Genomic DNA, 18,058 nt, shown 5'->3' on the forward strand with positions numbered 1-18,058 from the left:
TTAATAAATATTCAGGGGCTAAAGTAAACATGCACCTTTTCCCTGTGTGACTAAGTTGTGCACAGCTAGTATTTCTGCAGCTGGAAACAGATAGTGAAACAACCCAATGTGTTTAATCTTAAAAACCTCTTTGTACTATCTTAACTGGTATCTGTATATGTGTTAAATCACCCCTAACTGCAATACAGGCAGGCGGGTGATATGGGCAGGTCGGGGGGGCAGCCCTAGAGATTTTGCAGGACAATAAATGGTGCCGTCCCCCATGCCATTCCCACTCTCAAATCAAGTTGAAGAGTGCCCATCTGGTCAAGTAATTTGACACAGAAAAGACCACAAGCACGCCTCCCCCCCCCAATCCCTGAGAGTTTAAACACAACAATAATAAATTAACTAGCAAATTAACTAGCACTCCAAATCGGCTGCCTCACTGTCCCTAATGGTAGAACTGGGTGTAGATATCAGCCTTGTGTGTTGAATGCACTGAATAAGCACTTCCAATTCTCCCAAAGTGCACTCCACTCTTATTTAAAAGAGCTGTGTGTCAAGCCTTCCTCTTTTCACCTATATTTGCAAGCGTACTTTCATTCCAGCCCACTCCTGAAGTAAACCAAACCAAGATTCAAAGCATGTCCAGTATCTGTTAAAATATGTCCTCCGTCCATTGTTCTACTGCCACACTTTCCTCACGCGCTTTCCTTCTTGTTACTTACAGAATCTTTGCGTGGGCGCGTGTGCTGGTGACCACAGCCATGTAGAGCTGCCCTTCCTCTGGAGGCATGTCATCGACATAGTGTGCTTCACCAGTGGTATGTTTAATACCAGACTGGTGCATGATGGGACGCCCCACTGGGTCCTGAGGAGACTGATGAGGGTCTACATCCTGTCATATGGTAGAGACATTTACTATACAGGCGGTTCATTAGATTACTGAGCATTAGTCAGAAAATCCTACTAAAATTATATGGTGACAACATGGTTGTATTTCAGTTTGTACAGGCTGAACGTTGGGCCCAGAACTTGTACCATGTTATTATCTGTATCCAAAGCTCCGGTTCCATATTGGCTTATATAGGAGGACCAGTCAAGCTATTTAATCATGTTGGCCAAATATACATTTTCAGTTAGCATCCTTGGTATTACGGAGGACAACTTTCTACCACATGAATCTGCCTAATCCTTGAAATAACCAGTGGAGACACTGCTCTGTGGTTCAATTAATGGTGACATCAGGCAGGATCTTTTTAGCAGTAGTGTCTAGATTGTGGAACTCTGCCTGCAAGAGATTCATATAAATTTCCATACTGCAGTTTTTCTGACTCTCCTTAAAGTCATTATGTTTCACTGGGCCTTTGGGCTTAGAGTGATATTCTGTCTCCTTGGTTCTCTGTTGACATTTTGTTGCTGAGATCCTGGTTTTTTTGTGATCTGATTTATTTATTTATTTATTTGTATGTATATATATTAATTTACTACTGGAATTACCTAGGTATAACACAGTCAAGGCAGTCACAGACAACTACAAAAAAAGATGGAAGCAGCACAGGAAGGAAAACACAGGACGATTATCAATGGATGTTGATGTTGCGTAGATCCCAGGCAAAATGGGACTGAATGGTAAGCACCTTGCATGGAAGCGGTCTGGAACTAGATTCTTCACTAGCAAATGATCATTTATTTCATACCCACCCAACAAACTCAAGTATTCCTCTTATGCAAATATCGTAGCCTGCCACTTTTATTATTCTTATTATTTTGTAAATAATTTTTATGCATTTTCCAAAAAAGAAAAAAACAACACTCGTATTAATAACAAATCAAGCCAAATCTTACCACATTAAAAAAACAACAATACAGCCAATTATAGAGTCCTAATTAATTAATTTCAATGGGACTTCCCATGTTCTAGATTTCAAGAGCTAAAGTCCATCCTTTATTTTTCTGCTTTTGTTACTTCCCAATTTCCCAATCCTGATATTGACGATCTCCTCTCTCGGCCAGTCAGTCGCTGGTATAACTCTCTATCTTGTTTTGTTTAAGCATTCTTTATTTCTGTAATCATATAGGGGCAAATTTTTCCATATTGTTCTCGGTCATAATATTTTGAAGCACTGTCCTCTTTCGATGACCCCTCCTTTTTCTGCTGATTCTTTCTCTAATAGGCTCTGGGCTTCCATCCAAGGTTGAAGTTAATTAGCAATGCCACATTGTCTTTGATATTTCTAATTAAGCTGGTGTTTCAAATGTGCTGTAGGGGTATACTTGGCAATCAGTAAGTTACACAAATATTGTTTCTGGTTTCCCCATAAAAACTCACGCCAGCTGTCCGGGGTCCTCAGACAGTTGCCGGGCATTCAGAGTTTACCGCCACTTTCTTTTCAAATTGTATGTGATAATATTCCATGCAAGCAAATGCATATTTTGTAAAGTACACCCCTTTTGTAGTTCAATCAAAATATATCTCCAACCTCCCTCTGTTAAAGAAGACTGTTTCTTTCCTTTTTTTTCCTGCGTCATAACATTCTACCATCGCCATCTTCCCTCCTCAGCTCGAGCCACTTTCGTATCTGATCTTACCATGCCAATTTTGATTAGGGCTCTCCGCCGAGGACTGTAATGCCAATACATCCAATTAATTTTACCCCTCCTGCGTTTCCTTTGGATAATTAATTCTTTCTTGGTGAGGTTTGCCAAATAATAAAATAGCAGATATAACGAATACAAAAGTACGGCAGCCTCACACCTCATTCACCAAACGACAAGATGGGAGTCTTTTTGAAGTCCAAAACTTAGTCTCCAGCGACTGTAGTTTAGCAGATTTTTCTTTTATCTCTTTCTGTCCAGAACACGCCTGGGTTTTTTTTGCCAAATCTTCTTAATTTTTAGGAAACAGGGACTCCCGGCTGATGCGACTGACTTCGGAGAGTTGCCAGATTCGTGCCTTGGATATCACCCAGCGTCCCTGCCTCTACATCTTGTTGTGGAGCGCAGATAACGGACAATCTGCGGGTAGTGCAGGCTCCCCCCTACCCTGGGAAGGTGATGAGGGTAAATTACCCTCATTTAACCCTGAATTACTAGCACGACTAGCTGTCTGATCTCCTGGGAGGCCGCCATATCTCATTGCCGGAAGCCGGAAGCCCGCCACTTTTAAAATCTCATATGTCTTTTGAAAAGAAGTCATGTTTAGCATGCCTTGCCAACTGTATGTATGTATGTATGTATGTATGTATGTATGTATGTATGTATTTGGCTTGTTTGTTTATTTCACAAGGTAGATATACTGCTTGATTTTAGTAAAACCTCAAAGTGGTTTACCAAAAGAATAAAATTATCAGTTAAAAAGAGTTAAGAACTAATGTAAAACATTCAAAAAATGACTATACCAATTATAAGCCCAAAACCAGATTAAAACACATGCCAACTTTCTACATGTCTGGACAGGCTTGCCTAAAAAAAAATGTTTTAGCAGGCAATGAAAATTGTACAGGGAAGACGCCTTCCTGATGTCAATATGAAAATCTAGCTTTGCTATTGTGACCTAGTTCTGCCATGGTGTGATATTTATGCATTCTGAAACTTGCTAGACTCATTGACCTTATATTCTGTTATTTTCCCAAGGATGTAAGACCTTAATGACATGATTGCTAATGTGAAAATTGCCAGGGTTTGCACTGCTATCTGTTCATGCAAGTCTCTGATAGGGATAATAATCTATTGTAGAGTCTTGAAAGTGCATACAATGCCATAGTAGACACCCCCTGGATCTAACCATATGAAATGCTAGCCTCTGTTGTATTGAAAGTGTAACAGAGATAGACTCCTGTATTGTAGTCTGTGTGGCATGGGCGTACCCAGGATCAAAACTAGGCGGGGGCAAGGGGAGGGGCCAAGGCACGGAAGGGGAGGGGCCACAAAGTGGGCGGGAACAGCGAACTCGCGCTCCGCCGGGCTGTGCCCCTCCCTAGAAGCAGGGCTGGTGGGCGGAGGCGGAGCCCAGCCCGGCGGAGCGCGAGTTCAGCGTTCCCGCCCGCCGCGCCGCGCTCTCTGGTTCCCCGCCGCGCTTGGCCTTGCCAGAGGGCGCGACGGGGAGCTGGAGGGAGGGCGCAGCGCGGCGGGCGGGAACGGCGAACTCGCGCTCCGCCGGGCTGTGCCCCTCCCTAGCAGCAGGGCTGGTGGGCGGAGGCGGAGCCCAGCCCAGCGCGAGTTCGGCGTTCCCGCCCACCGCGCCGCGCTCCCTGGTTCCCCGCCGCGCTTGGCCTTGCCTGAGGGCGCGCCGGGGAGCTGGAGGGAGGGTGCGGCGCGGTGCGGCGGGAATGGCGAACTCGCGCTCCGCCGGGCTGTGCTCCGCCTCTGCCCACCAGCCCTGCTTCTAGAGTAGGGCAGCTGCCCTAACTTGCCGAATGGTGGGTACGCCCTTGCTGTGTGGGGCTGCCCATAAATTGCAATTAGAGCAAAATATGACAGCCAGGTGCTGGTTGGGGCAGTGGCTTGAGTGCATATAACCCCCATTTTACAACAGCTACATTGGTTGGCAACTGAGTTCCAGGCCCAACTCAAGGTGCTTACACTTCTGTTTAAATCCCTGAATGACCCAGGTCTCATGTAGCTGAGAGAATGACTGCTCCCATCAAAACTTGCCCATGCCTTGAGATCTGCAGTGGTTCCTGTGCAGGGAGAAGTACATACCGGTAGCACAGGGCCTTTTCAGTGGTGGCTTTGCATCTATGTAATTGCCCACTGGGGTGCATCTGGCCACTTCCCTATACAGTCATACCTCGGGTTAAGTACTCTTCAGGTTGAGTATTTTCAATCTAAGTACTCTGCGGACCTGTCTGGAACGAATTAATCCACTTTCCATTACTTTCAATGGGAAAGTTCGCTTGAGATTAAGTATGGACTTCCAGAACCAATTAAGTATGGTACTTAACCTGAGGTACCACTGTACTCATTTAGGAAACACATCAAAACACACCTCTTCTGGCAAATTTTTGGAGGTGGGGCTGGGCTAAAGATTTGTTTGTTGCTTTTTCACAGCTGGAATTTTATGGAATTGAACATCAATTTCATGATGATTTTTCTTCTGTGTGTCGGAGTCAAGGAAATGTTTTCATTAGACCTGATTTGTATTCTATTGCTTTGCTTTATATTTTTATTGGTGTAAACCACTTAATCAATTAGTTAAATCAGAGATCACTAAGACTAGACCTATTGAATTTAATGGATATGAGTAACTTAGAAGCATTAATTTCAGTGGGCCTACTCTGGGTAGATCTCAGTTGAATTCAACCCATTATACTTAGAGAAGGGTGGGTTAACATGATAGCATTGACATGAATGTTAATGTTATATGATGAAAAGCAATGAAAACAATCTCACTGACCTGGTATATTTGCATACCCTGAGGTGGTTTCTCACGGAACTCGCCTAAAGCACTGGCGTGTATCTTTGGGAAGTCAGGATACTTAGATGGATTCTGTGGGAAGACAAATTATATATTAGATCAATTTTTCCCAAGCAATTCTTCAGGGGCAAGCAATCATATACAGTAATGGTAATTCATTGCCCAAATATGTACAACCAGGGTGCTGAAATTAAGGCATGACTTGCACAACAACTTCTGGTGTGTCCTTTCTACACAAATTTCATGTGGGGAGGTTTCCAGTCATGTAGCAAAATCTCCACTTATAACATTAAAAAAAAAACTTTTAAATTTTTGTAAAAAGATGTATTCAAGCCAACATGAAGCACTGGCTGAATGAAAACAGCATGGCACCTGTTACATAGGAAGAAAGGCCTGCTGTATGCAAGACAATTTTTCTACATAGGTACAAAAAAAAATGGTGTGTAAAAATTGTTAATGGAAACAATGATCTTTTGTAGGGGCAGGAAAGTAGGAGGAACATTGTTTTTAGGAGGAGGGATAGTTTACAGTGGTACCTCTACTTACAAATAACTCTACTTACGAATTTTTCTACTTACAAATGGAGCTCCGTCTGCCATCTTGGATGTGGTTTAGATAGGATATTTTCTACTTACGAATTTTTAGATAGGGTTGCTTCGACTTACGAATTTTTTCTCCCAATGCATTCCTATGGGATTCGACTTACAATTTTTTTCGACTTACAAATGTGAGTTCGGAACGCATTAAATTCGTAAGTAGAGGTACCACTGTATTTCTTATCTAACTATAGTGAACACAAGAAAAGCCTTGTTGGATCAGACGAAAGGTCCATCTGATCCAGAATTCTGTTCTCATAGTGGCCAACTGGGTGCCTATGGAAAGTACACAAGAAGGAAATGAAGGCAATGGCACCCTCTTATATGTGTTGCAAGCCACTTGTATTCAGAGGCATGTGTGCCATAAGCACCATGTGAATATGTACCTAGCTCAGTTACTAACTGCTTAGAGAGAATAAAACACACACCAAAAATAAGGCCAGACTTGCTCTTGTGCCTTTACTATCAGCTTGATTTACAGTAGAGCTATTTCCCATACCACATAGCTTTGGGGAACTGTGTGAACAGTTGCTGGAGACTGGAGTGGAAAGGTACTGTATAAAGGCTTTCTACTCAAATAGGAAGGGTGATTATTATTTTCTCCCCACCTTTGCTTAATACCCAGCCTGATGAAGAGCTCTGGAGAACCCCAAAGGCTTGGGCGCCATTTTGTGACATTGTTCTTAAAGATATTGCCCTTCTTTGTTCTTTGGGGTGTTATTTACCATGTTCTTTAAACCTTGTAGCACTTGCAGATAAAATCTGAAGAAGAAGCTGACAAGCAGAGTTCGTCTGTATTCCACTTTTGCGCCTGGGGCTGAAGGAGAGAGAATAATTTCTTCAAGAATTAGCCTGCAAGCTTCATTCAGCATCTCTTCATCCCAGTTGCTGGGGGGAGAAATAATACAACCAAATGAGTTTATTTTCGCAAGCGATAGATACGTATATGCAGAGTTTTGAAGGGGTGAGGGGGGAAACGCTTCCAAATGCGTTATTTAAGTGACTTTGCTAATGAAGTACACTTTGCCACAAGAAAATTGAACAGATGGGATTTCATTTCAGGTTTCTCAGGAACTGAGAAATAATATCATTCAAAATAGGTCCTTTCTATGGTAGGAAAATAGATTGCGTAATATGAACCAGTCATAGCTAATCTTAATATGGAAGAACAGGACATTGGTGCTGGTGACCCAGCCTACATCATCCGCAGTGAGCATTAGGAACATATGGATATAACACTGAAAGTCGTTGATCAGAACAATCAGTCTCTAACAGTGACCAGTGAGATGAGATGCCGTGAGAAACTCACAAGCAGGATATGAAGATGTGCAAAGGTCATGACTTGACTGATAAGGAACGATGCAGTTAAGATTTGTGTCATCTTTAATTGAGTGTGGAAGGTTTTGTTTTATTTAACATTGTGTTTTAATGTTGTAACCTGCCCTGGGACCTTAGGGAGAAGGTTGGGTAAAAAATGAAAAAAAATGAATGAATGATCTTGCCGCTGTTCAGGGAACTGAATTACATGACAATTCCCTGGGCCCACAGAATGGAAAAAAAAAATTACCAGAAAACTGATGGAAATATATGTATAATTGTTCTCTTAAATTTTATCCCAAATTCATATTCACAGAAATTGCAATTCTTCTCCACTTCCACTCCAGTGTGGTTTGGTGAAATGTTGGAGAGGTGCTTTTGTTTGTTTTTAAGAACAGCATTCCGACACGATATAAACGAATTTTGAAATGAAGACATTTGCCCACCTTAAAAAAAAATTTCTCATTACTACTTGCAGACAAGGTTTAAGTACAGAGTTTAATTTTCCTAGCTCCTAGATAATGTCAAATGGTACAGTCAATAATGTCAAATGGTACCTTCCAATGAGCTTCTGACAGGTATTTCTTGCGCTCACTGTAGTAGGACCAATGCCACCATATAAAATATCCATCTCCTCGATGACATCAGTGCCTGGCTGGAAAAGGACTCTCATTGAAGAATTTGTCACAGACAATGCATTTTTTCGGCGCTCAGCCTGTCGGAATGCTGACACAAATTCATCCTGGCAGATGCAAGAAGGAGAAATTGGGTTATTTTACTGCCCTCATCATACTAGTAGCTGTAGGGTTACATTATACATAAAGAGACTTCCGTGAAACAGTCAGTAAGGGTCAAATTACATGTTACATTATTCAAGGTTTTTATAAAAAGTGTATTTACCCTTGCCACTTTTATTTTGGAAGGAAATAACATGTGCAAAGCTTCAGTCTGGAAGGTGTTCCCAATCTGGGCCCTGCCCCTGTTTCCCTCTGAAAACTGCTCTCTTCACAAGCAACTGTTTGCCCTTAAATGCGTAGAGTTTACTACAAGAAACATATTCAGGAGTAAAACAGCAGACAGGGGAGAATTTTGTTGTGGGACATTGCAATGCCCTGATCTTGATCAAGGATCTATTTTAGATTGGAGCCCCAAAACTGATTTTCTTCAAATTGGAAGTGGCCAGTTTAAGAATGCTTTTTAAAGGCATATGAACAATGTAATGTGTAATTTCACCCTGACAGATTGTCACCTTCAATCATCATACATATATGTGCCAAACAATAGACTACATCATAAACTCACTGGGAAGATGTTGCCATCCTTGCTCATGTATACATAGGGCAATGCACATGTGGTTGGCTGTTAATATAGACCAGGCAGGACCAACAGGTAGATTGTGATCTACCAGTAGATTGCAGGGGTGTTCCAGGTAGATCGTGGGATCTCCAGGGTGCTCCTGATCGACCCCCCTGAAAAGCTCAACAACTCTGGGTCACAATCCCCCCCAAACGCTTAGCAACTCTGGGGCACCCTCCCCAAAAGATCAACTACTCTGACCACCCCTTCCCAAAAGAGATCAACAACTCTTGGCAATGACAATGGGTAGATCACTGCCAGTTTTTTTATAGTGGGAGTAGATCACTGTCTCTTGGGAGTTGGACGTGCCTGTAATATAGAATCACAGAATCATAGAATTGTAGAGTTGGAAGGTTGAATCCAAGTGAGAGCAAAAGGGACTCAAGAGTTACATTTTTATAAAAAATGTTGGTCTCTCTGTTCCCAGACCCCTGAATATATTTTGAGAAGACTACCCATTTTATTTAATGCAGCTTTATTTGCTATTTTCACTGCATACTTTTTATGTATTGGCATATTAATTTAATGAAGTATGACTGCTATTTTGTCCTGTCTGTGAATTTTGTGTAGGATTTTAATTGTTATAGGGTGTAGGCCATTTGAGGTGTCAATTTTCTAACTGAAAACCAGAGGATAAATATAATAAACAAATAAATGAGCAACAGGGAGCAATGTGTCTCTCATTAAACTTCCCACCCTCACTGGTCCCTAGGTAATTTACATGTGATTTTTTTTTTTACTGGTAGATGAATACTTGGAAATATGTTGCCTCTCTCTCCAGTATGTGTTGACCTGTCATTTATGTGCTGGCATGGACTAATTTACATGTTGAGATTTTGATACAAAGATTGTCCTGCCCAACATAAATGTTCCCTGGTGCAGAAAGCCATGGTGCAGGAAAACATACAGACACAAACAAACAAACAGACAGACAAACACACAACTTACTTCCTTGGAGAAAGGGATAAAAACAGAGACTATGACCTCTCTTGGTGAAAGGTCTGCCTGTGGCAAGCGCGCAAGGAATTCATCATTCAGGGGAATCTGTCGTGATCCATCTGATAGAGAAAACAATAGTATTTAGAGAATGAGCTCTTAACAGATACTGATCTTATCTGTCCCATGCAAGAGAAAAATATCCTCCGCATCTATTCAAGCTCCAGGCAGATCTGGCCCTCTTCAACGGCTGATTTACCCAACAGAAACATTTGTATGAAGGGTGCTGACAGCTATAAATAATTCTAGCCATTTCAGATGCTCCCAAATTGTAGCCAAGGTAGTATTGCTCAGAACTTTGCAAGATCAAACCTGCACACTTGCCAGTTGGCATTTGTCGTTGATAAATACAATGGACTTCCACTTGTTTATTATTATACAGTATATTGTCTTTCTGGGCAATATTATATATCACAGACTTCATGTAATAATACACCACCCTGCATTTTGCCATAGTAACAGAACATCAGTTAGTAGATTTCCTCTCTCTCTCTCATCATAGCCGTAAGAGCAAAACAGGTGGAAGGAAAGTAAGGATTCTGCAGTCTCCCAATGACTTCTGCTATTAGGACATGGTTTCACTCCCGCCCACTCCCCACTTTTATGAAATTGAATCACATCCACACCTCCATTTAAAGCATTATTGTACCACTTTAACAGCCACGGCTTCCCTAAATTATCCTGGGAGCTGTAGTTTGTTAAAGGTGCTAGCAATTATAGCTCTGGTAGGGGTCTCCTAAGAATTCTTAGCTCAACCAAGAAGCAGGTAGTTCACAGCCCCCTGAACATGGGTAGGTAAACTAAGGCCCAGGACTGGATCCGGCCCAATCACCTTCTAAATCTGGCCTGCAGACGGTCCGGGAATCAGCGTGTTTTTACATGAGTAGAATGTGTGCGTTTATTTAAAATGCATCTCTGGGTTATTTGTGGGGCATTGGAATTCATTCATTTCCCCCCCCCCAATATAGTCTGGCCCCCAGAATGTCTGAGGGACAGTGGACCCGCCCCCTGATGAAAAAATTTGCTGACCCCTGCCCTAGAATATAGGATCTATGTTTACCAAGAAGTCATTGGAAAATACTTACTAGATGCTATGTTACTTTTGATCAAAGTGTCTAATGCTTTCTTATTAACAGTTTATAAGAGCAGAAAAAGTTCCTAGTCAGTTGATTTGCTCACCATTTGTATTTGTAACTGTTGTTTCATTGTGTACATTTTGATCAAACTACCCAGTGCAGAAATGTATGCAATGGGAGACATTGCCTTTTACCTATTGATACCAGATTGAGAAGTGCATTCCCAGCTGCCAGGACGGGGTTCAGATCCCAGGTCGATCCTCTGCTCACAATATGTCCTCCTAAAGACTAATGGACAATGATATCACTGTTACTACTACTAAATTGCATATAACTATATTATCATTATATCCTTTATTTATTATTTCTTAAAATTTATACACTGCTTGATGGTAAAATAAACCCCTCAAATGGTTAAAACAACAACAACCCAATATCCCCTCTCAAAGGATTCTGGGAGCTGTAGTTTGCTGGTCACAGAGTTACAATTCCCAGTGTCCCTTAACAAACTACAATGCCCAGAATTCTTTGAAGAGGGAAATGTGCTTTGCATGTGTTTTAGAGGTATATTGTGTATGCAGCCTCAGCTGGATTCAACCACTGGATCTTAAGCCAGCAAAGTTTTAAAATTCATTTTTATTTAAACAGGAGAGTGGGGGGGGGGCGCGACAAACTATGCATGTCGTGTTTTCCTTACTTTTTAAAATGAAAACCAGCTTTGGAAAACTGAGATTAACAACAGAGGAAAATGATATAGAGACAACATCAGTGGGATATATAAATCTTATGGGAGGTGACTGCTCTGTGTGCCATGACTTCCCTTTACCCCTTAAAATAAGAGACTTGTAAATCTTTCAACTAAATTTTTGTCAGTGAGAGAGTTGGGACTTTTTGATTTGGACTGGCAGGTGAGTTTGTGAATCACTATGACCACATCTTGTGTGTTTAGAAGTGCGCACCATACAGCCAGTTGTCTATCCTCCAAAGGCTGAGGAAGATGAGGAAAAGCAAAAATTACCTAGGCAATGGTAGAGACAGAGCGGGGTCCTTCAGACAGACAAGTGTATCCATCCTTCACCACCCCATAATCGTTCCTTTATTGCCAAATGTTCACCCTTAGTGATCGACCTGATAGTTCTGGAGCAACGGGAAAGGAAGCCCATGGAAAATGCTTAGCAGTACAGCCAGAGTATTGGATAGTGTGCAAATATTTATGGGAGAACGGAGGGCAGAACTGTGAAGCCACGGCAGGGAGTAATCTGTACCTGGTCAAAAGAAGCAAGGTGGGAAACCTACCGCCAAATTCCTAACTTGTTCTCCAGCAAGGGTTCTCAGTTGCTTCAGCAGCACACAATAAATCTTTGACTTTTCCATTGGGAGTTCTGGGGTGATGGTTAATAGGAAGTCCCTCAGCTGGGCAAGATGGACTGCTGCACCGATCAAGATCCCTGGAACCAAGCAATTTTCACAAGGGGGGAGGGGGAACACAAATGGACATTTTTAAACAGTCACACAGTCCGCAGGCGGAGTTGGTGTTTGTCATGATAAAAGGTAAAGGGACCCCTGACCATTAGGTCCAGTCGTGACCGACTCTGGGGTTGCGCGCTCATCTCACATTATTGGCCGAGGGAGCCGGCGTATAGCTTCCAGGTCATGTGGCCAGCATGACAAAGCCGCTTCTGGCAAACCAGAGCAGCACATGGAAACGCCGTTTACCTTCCCGCTGTAGCGGTTCCTATTTATCTACTTGCATTTTGACGTGCTTTCGAACTGCTAGGTTGGCAGGAGCTGGGACCAAGCAACGGGAGCTCACCCCGTCACAGGGATTTGAACCGCCGACCTTCTGATCAGCAAGCCCTAGGCTCAGTGGTTTAACCACAGCGCCACCTGGGTCCGTGTTTGTCATGATAAGGGGCAGCAAATAACTGATATATGCAATCCAATGCATGTCTACTGAGTAGTAAATCCAAATGGGTTAAGTGGGGCTTGCCCCCAGGCGAGCATGTATAGGGTTGAAGCAAGACCGACCTGGAGGAATTTACTAAGCCAATGAAATGTACATCAGCTAAAGCTAGGCAACTGTAAATTACCCCTATTACAAACTCTGTTCAGCAGCAGCTCTATTGCTGGCTGAGCTAACCTAAGCCAGGCAGAGTAGAATCAAGCCTTTAAAATAAAGTTTTGTCTGCAACACCCTTTTTGCTGGTATAGGTTCTGCTGGGTTGCCAGTGGTAGAGCTCAGTGGAGTTAAGATCCACCATTAATGATTAATCCTCCCACAACTACCCCAGAACACCTATTTTTTCAGGGCTTCTGCCAGAGTAGGATCTACCAGTCTCGCCTGAGCTAGCTGATCCATGGCGAGAGATTTATGCCAGGGGATCTCCAGCAGATCCAGGATCTGGGGCTCACACCAGCATAGCCTGGTTGCACTAGGAACCAGCTGACTAAGCAGGATTTTAACTCCCTCATCCTAGTGAATCTTGGGTGTGTATTATCACCTGATTTATAAACCATGTAAAGGTAAAGGTAAAGAGACCCCTGGCCGTTAAGTCCAGTTGTGGACGACTCTGGGGTTGTGGTGCTCATCTCACTTTACTGGCCGAGGGTGCCGATGTTTGTCTGCAGTCACGTGGCCAGCATGACTAAGCTGCTTCTGGTGAACCAGAGCACCGTGCGGAAATACTTGCCGGAGCAGTACCTATTTATCTACTTGCACTTTGACGTGCTTTCAAACTGCTAGGTTGGCAGGAGCTGGGACTGAGCAACGGGAGCTCACTCCATCATGGGGATTTGAACCGCTGACCTTCTGATCGGCAAGCCCTAGGCTCTGTGGTTTAGACCACAGCACTACCCGTGTCCCTTATAAACCATGTAGATAACGTCAAAATAGCAGGTGAAACATTGTCTACTAAATATGTTTGCAAATAATATGTCAGAAAATGGTATCTCTAAGATGTGTGCATCCATCCATCCAGACACAATGGCCTCAATCTAGCCAAAGTCAATAAGGGCAGAGTCCTGTTGAAACCATATTGTTTTAAAGCTAGCCACAACTAGTTCCACGATTGCTATGGGACAATGGATCTATCCTTTAACGTATGACGGCAATACCTTATTCAGTGAAGCCCACGAGTTAAGAATTATCGCTTGCCTGTATTCACAATGACAATGCATACGCTGTTTATCATTGTAGTATAGTACATTCAGTATAGTTTATCGCCACCCAAAGAACTAAAACACTGATCTCCAATGGTTGCCCCAGTGACTACTTAGAGACGTACCGCTGTCTCCAACTTCAGTAACATGCAGATCTGGGATCCTAGTAGGATGAAGGAGAACGGGATGATAGACAGAAAGAAGTTTCATATCAAGTCCTAAAAGGGACAAAATCACAATGAGGTATCAGAAAGATAAAGCAGGACTACAAGCAAGGAGGCAGAAACAACTTTGGGGTGCACCAGCCCCCTCAAATATTTTATTGGGGGTGGGGGGCAAAGGGACCTCAGCCTCTAGGAGGTGGCTTCAATCAATGCGCACTCTATATCTCTCACATCTAGTCAGTCCCTCAAACAAGGTTAGAATCACATTTTCAACAGCCTCATGTATTAATAACAACAACCCCCCTCTTTGCAAGTTTAAACCTAGCACAGCAGCTGGAATGTTTCTCCCCAATGAGCTAATTTTCTATGCGCAGGGAGATTTTGTTTTTTACATTCAAAAATCAGATTCCATACCTGCTGTCTACAGTATTACAGTCCATTCTACCAATTCCAAATTCTGCTACACCATTCTGCTGCATACCTCAGTCTCCCCACTATTAGAGTCAACTCATATCACCAAATTTAGCCTGAAGTGTTCTGCATGATCCATGAACAACTGAATGCATTGACAACTGATACATCAGGCTTCTATTTCCAGTGATATTACTAATACAGTCAATTGCCTAGACCGGGAATAGCCAATGTATTACCCTCCAGACGCTTTCTGGCATACAGCTCCCATTATCCCTGCTCACTCATGTGACACATCTGGGGGCACCATGTTGGTGACCCCTGGTCTAGGTATAGTTGTATGCATGTATATAGATGTATGTCAAAACGAAGCTAGCAGCTTCATTTTATCTTAAACTTTCAGTAGTTTTCCTTGCAGATGTTGCCTCATGCTATGCACACTTTGATCATGTCCACACCATATTTTCAAGGCACATGTCTTATCCCAAAGAATGCTGGGAATTGTAGTTTGTTAATGGTTCCGGTAATTGCAGCTCTGTCAATTACCTACAGTTCCAAAGAATACAGTTACAGTTCCAAAGAATATTTGGAGGAAACCACGACTGGTAAAGTGGCATAAGTGTGCTTTAAAGGTATGATTCACAATTCTATGATTTGTGTGACCTCCGTGCTGATTGGGTGACTAGCAGGGCTGCATTTACATACCTACACTTGTATTTCCTACAACAAGAGGTGCATCTGGGTAGCCAGCTTTCAGGTTGGCAAGCTCTTGTAGAGACACGGGAGAAATCCAGGTGGTTCTCTCTCCATTGAAAACCAGAGTTTTTCCTTTGCTCTCTTCAGCCAATCTCTGCGAGGAAAAGCAACATGGATATACAGTAGTATTGCATAATGCTGAATAACATACAAACATAGCTGTTTCAAGGAGAACCAAGCCCTCTTTAATCCTGAACCACACCTTACAGTTAAAGTGTTAAGCACTCTTCCCAGGATAGCTTTGTAAGAAACTATGGTGTTTTGTGCATCCACAACATAGAGGAGATTGCATTTATGGTAATTAAAAATTACAAGAATTTCTGACTTTAAAAAGAAGTGTGTAAGAAAAAAATTAGAAAATATTTTCAGAGAGTTTTCAGCAGTGTTGATAAGGAGGACAAAGCAGCAGCGATAGAAAAACTTCACAGAGAAGTGAAGTTGCTGTCTTTTTTATACTCTTATAATAAAGAGGTCTGAAGTCCATGATGAGAAGGCAATTGGGGAAAATAACCCATGCATCCTTCTGGTAACCCCAATGAAGGAGGGATGCATTTTCAGGGGAGATCTAGTAAGCAGGTGGAGGTCGGGTAAGTGTGTAGGGGTTGTATGGGGAAACACAACCCTGAGTGAGCGCTTAGAACCCACTGGAATATTGCTGCCACTCAGCAAATATTAGGGGTGGCATGCAAACTTCATAACAATATGCAAACACATTTATACAGTCTATTGTAGACTTCTTCACAACAGGCACGAACAAATGTTTTTTCTCCTACCATTAGTTCAGGAGGAAATATATAATCCTGGGTTGGGTCAATGGGATGAAATCTTTCAGGCTTGCATAGACCTGAGCACATCTATAGGAAAAGAAAAGAAGGCTTAATATTAGCATGCACAGGAAGTGGAAAAGAATGCTAGAGGCCAAACATTTGGGGTCCATGAGCCCATTTGGAGTTTTTTAAGGGAGTGCTTAAAAAAAACCCAACATATTTGCTGTTCAGAATATTATTGGCAAAAGTCAGGCCCAGGAGAATGAAAATGGATCGTCCTGAATTTGGAACATGGTGTTCCTAAAACATCAAATTAAAGCTTACAGTGGTAGGCAACATAGTTTTTATTTAAAAAAATCACAGCTCTTGTGCTTACGAGCAGTGGCGGAGCTTCAAGATCCGGGGGGGGGGGAGCAGGCGGGGGCATGGCTGGTGCGTGTCCCAGGGGCGTGACGCGCATCCCAAGGGCGCCGTGCTGCCCGCAGGGGCGTGGCGCATGTCCTGGGGGTGTGGCACGCTGTGGGGGTGTGGCACGCTGTGCATCCATCCCGCACCCCTGTTCCTCCGGCAGTGCTTACAAGCAAGTCAAAACCATTGATCCAAGGCACAGATCCTCATGAATAACAAAACCACCAACAAATCACCAAACACATCTGTGGCCAGCTTCAGTGGTGGTTTGGAGGGGGTGCTTTGTAAACATTATAAGGACCCTCAAGGGTACCTCTGGAGGGGCCCAGGTGGCGCTGTGGGTTAAACCACTGAGCCTAGGACTTGCTGATCAGAAGGTCGGCGGTTCGAATCCCTGTGACGGGGTGAGCTCCCGTTGCTCGGTCCCAGCTCCTGCCAACCTAGCAGTTCGAAAGCACGTCAAAATGCAAGTAGATAAATAGGAACCGCTACAGCGGGAAGGTAAACGGTGTTTCCATGTGCTGCTCTGGTTTGCAAGAAGCGGCTTTGTCATGCTGGCCACATGACCTGGAAGCTGTACGCCGGCTCCCTTGGCCAATAATGCGAGATGAGCGCGCAACCCCAGAGTCGGTCACGACAGGACCTAATGGTCAGGGGTCCCTTTACCTTTTAAGGGTACCTCAGTTCCAGGTTTTTGGACTATTTCAGTGCTGGAAAACACCACAACTATGATTTTTACAGTTCAGTCATTGGAGACACATGCAATCTGAGATGATGGCCATTCCAATTTACTTCCCCCAGTCTCCCAAAGAGAGTGGTTAACAAAGGACAGGCAAGGGAGGTGAGGAGATCTTTCCTGGAAATGTTGGATTTGCATGATTCAGAAAAGTGAGCAATATGGTTGCACTGTAAGTTACAGCACGGCAATCTTGCGTTCTTCAAGCTAATGATTTCTTAAGGGTCTGCACCAGCATTTCAAACTCTTACACTTTTCCCCTGGCCCCAGCACCAACCCTCTGCTCTGCAAGAAAGCACACAGAGATTCTTGCCTACCATCATGATGACACAAACCCAGTCAAGGGTACCAACTTGAATAAAATATTGGTGGGGGGGGGAGGTAAGCCCCGCCCACATAACTGATCACATGACGCAGCACACACACACCATTTTAATGGCAATTCCCATCAACTTTATTGGGCCTGGCCCCCTCAAATATTTTACTGGTGAGTCCCAAGGGACCTTGGTCCCTAGGAGTTGGCTCCAATGAACCAAATATTGACTTTAGAAGTGAAACGGCGCAGGAAAACATAACATTTGAACAAAGTAGCAGCTATTCTTTAGGATGGGGGATGGGGGTGGTGCTGTGGGTTAAACCACTGAGCCTAGGGCTTGCCAATCAGAAGGTGGCCGGTTCGAATCCCTGTGATGGGGTGAGCTCCCGTTGCTCAGTCCCAGCTCCTGTCAACCTAGCAGTTTGAAAGCACATCAAAGTGCAAGTAGATAAATAGGGAAGGTAAACGGCGTTTCCGTGCACTGCTCTGGTTCGCCAGAAGCGGCTTTGTCATGCTGGCCACATGACCTGGAAGCTGTACGCCGGCTCCCTCAGCCAATAACACGAGATGAGCGCCGCAACCCCAGAGTCGGTCACGAC

General features: G+C 43.4%; 1 protein-coding gene across 1 annotated transcript in view; it reads right to left on the minus strand.

The window, feature by feature from the left end:
* Window positions 1-18,058, minus strand: part of LOC118095633 (aldehyde oxidase 4) — a 58,449-nt gene that overhangs the window by 28,169 nt on the left and 12,222 nt on the right. Inside the window, exons 8-17 of the mRNA XM_035136882.3 lie at window positions 16,006-16,086; window positions 15,182-15,326; window positions 14,027-14,119; window positions 12,039-12,190; window positions 10,937-11,030; window positions 9,619-9,728; window positions 7,872-8,056; window positions 6,723-6,885; window positions 5,381-5,473; window positions 711-880 (exon numbers count right to left, since the gene is read on the minus strand). Of these exons, the coding sequence (XP_034992773.3) occupies window positions 711-880; window positions 5,381-5,473; window positions 6,723-6,885; window positions 7,872-8,056; window positions 9,619-9,728; window positions 10,937-11,030; window positions 12,039-12,190; window positions 14,027-14,119; window positions 15,182-15,326; window positions 16,006-16,086 (1,286 nt within the window). The remainder of the gene's footprint in view (window positions 1-710; window positions 881-5,380; window positions 5,474-6,722; window positions 6,886-7,871; window positions 8,057-9,618; window positions 9,729-10,936; window positions 11,031-12,038; window positions 12,191-14,026; window positions 14,120-15,181; window positions 15,327-16,005; window positions 16,087-18,058) is intronic.

The sequence above is a fragment of the Zootoca vivipara genome, chromosome 1, assembly GCF_965207765.1.
Source record: "Zootoca vivipara chromosome 1, rZooViv2.hap1.1, whole genome shotgun sequence".
In the NCBI taxonomy this organism is placed as follows: domain Eukaryota; kingdom Metazoa; phylum Chordata; class Lepidosauria; order Squamata; family Lacertidae; genus Zootoca; species Zootoca vivipara.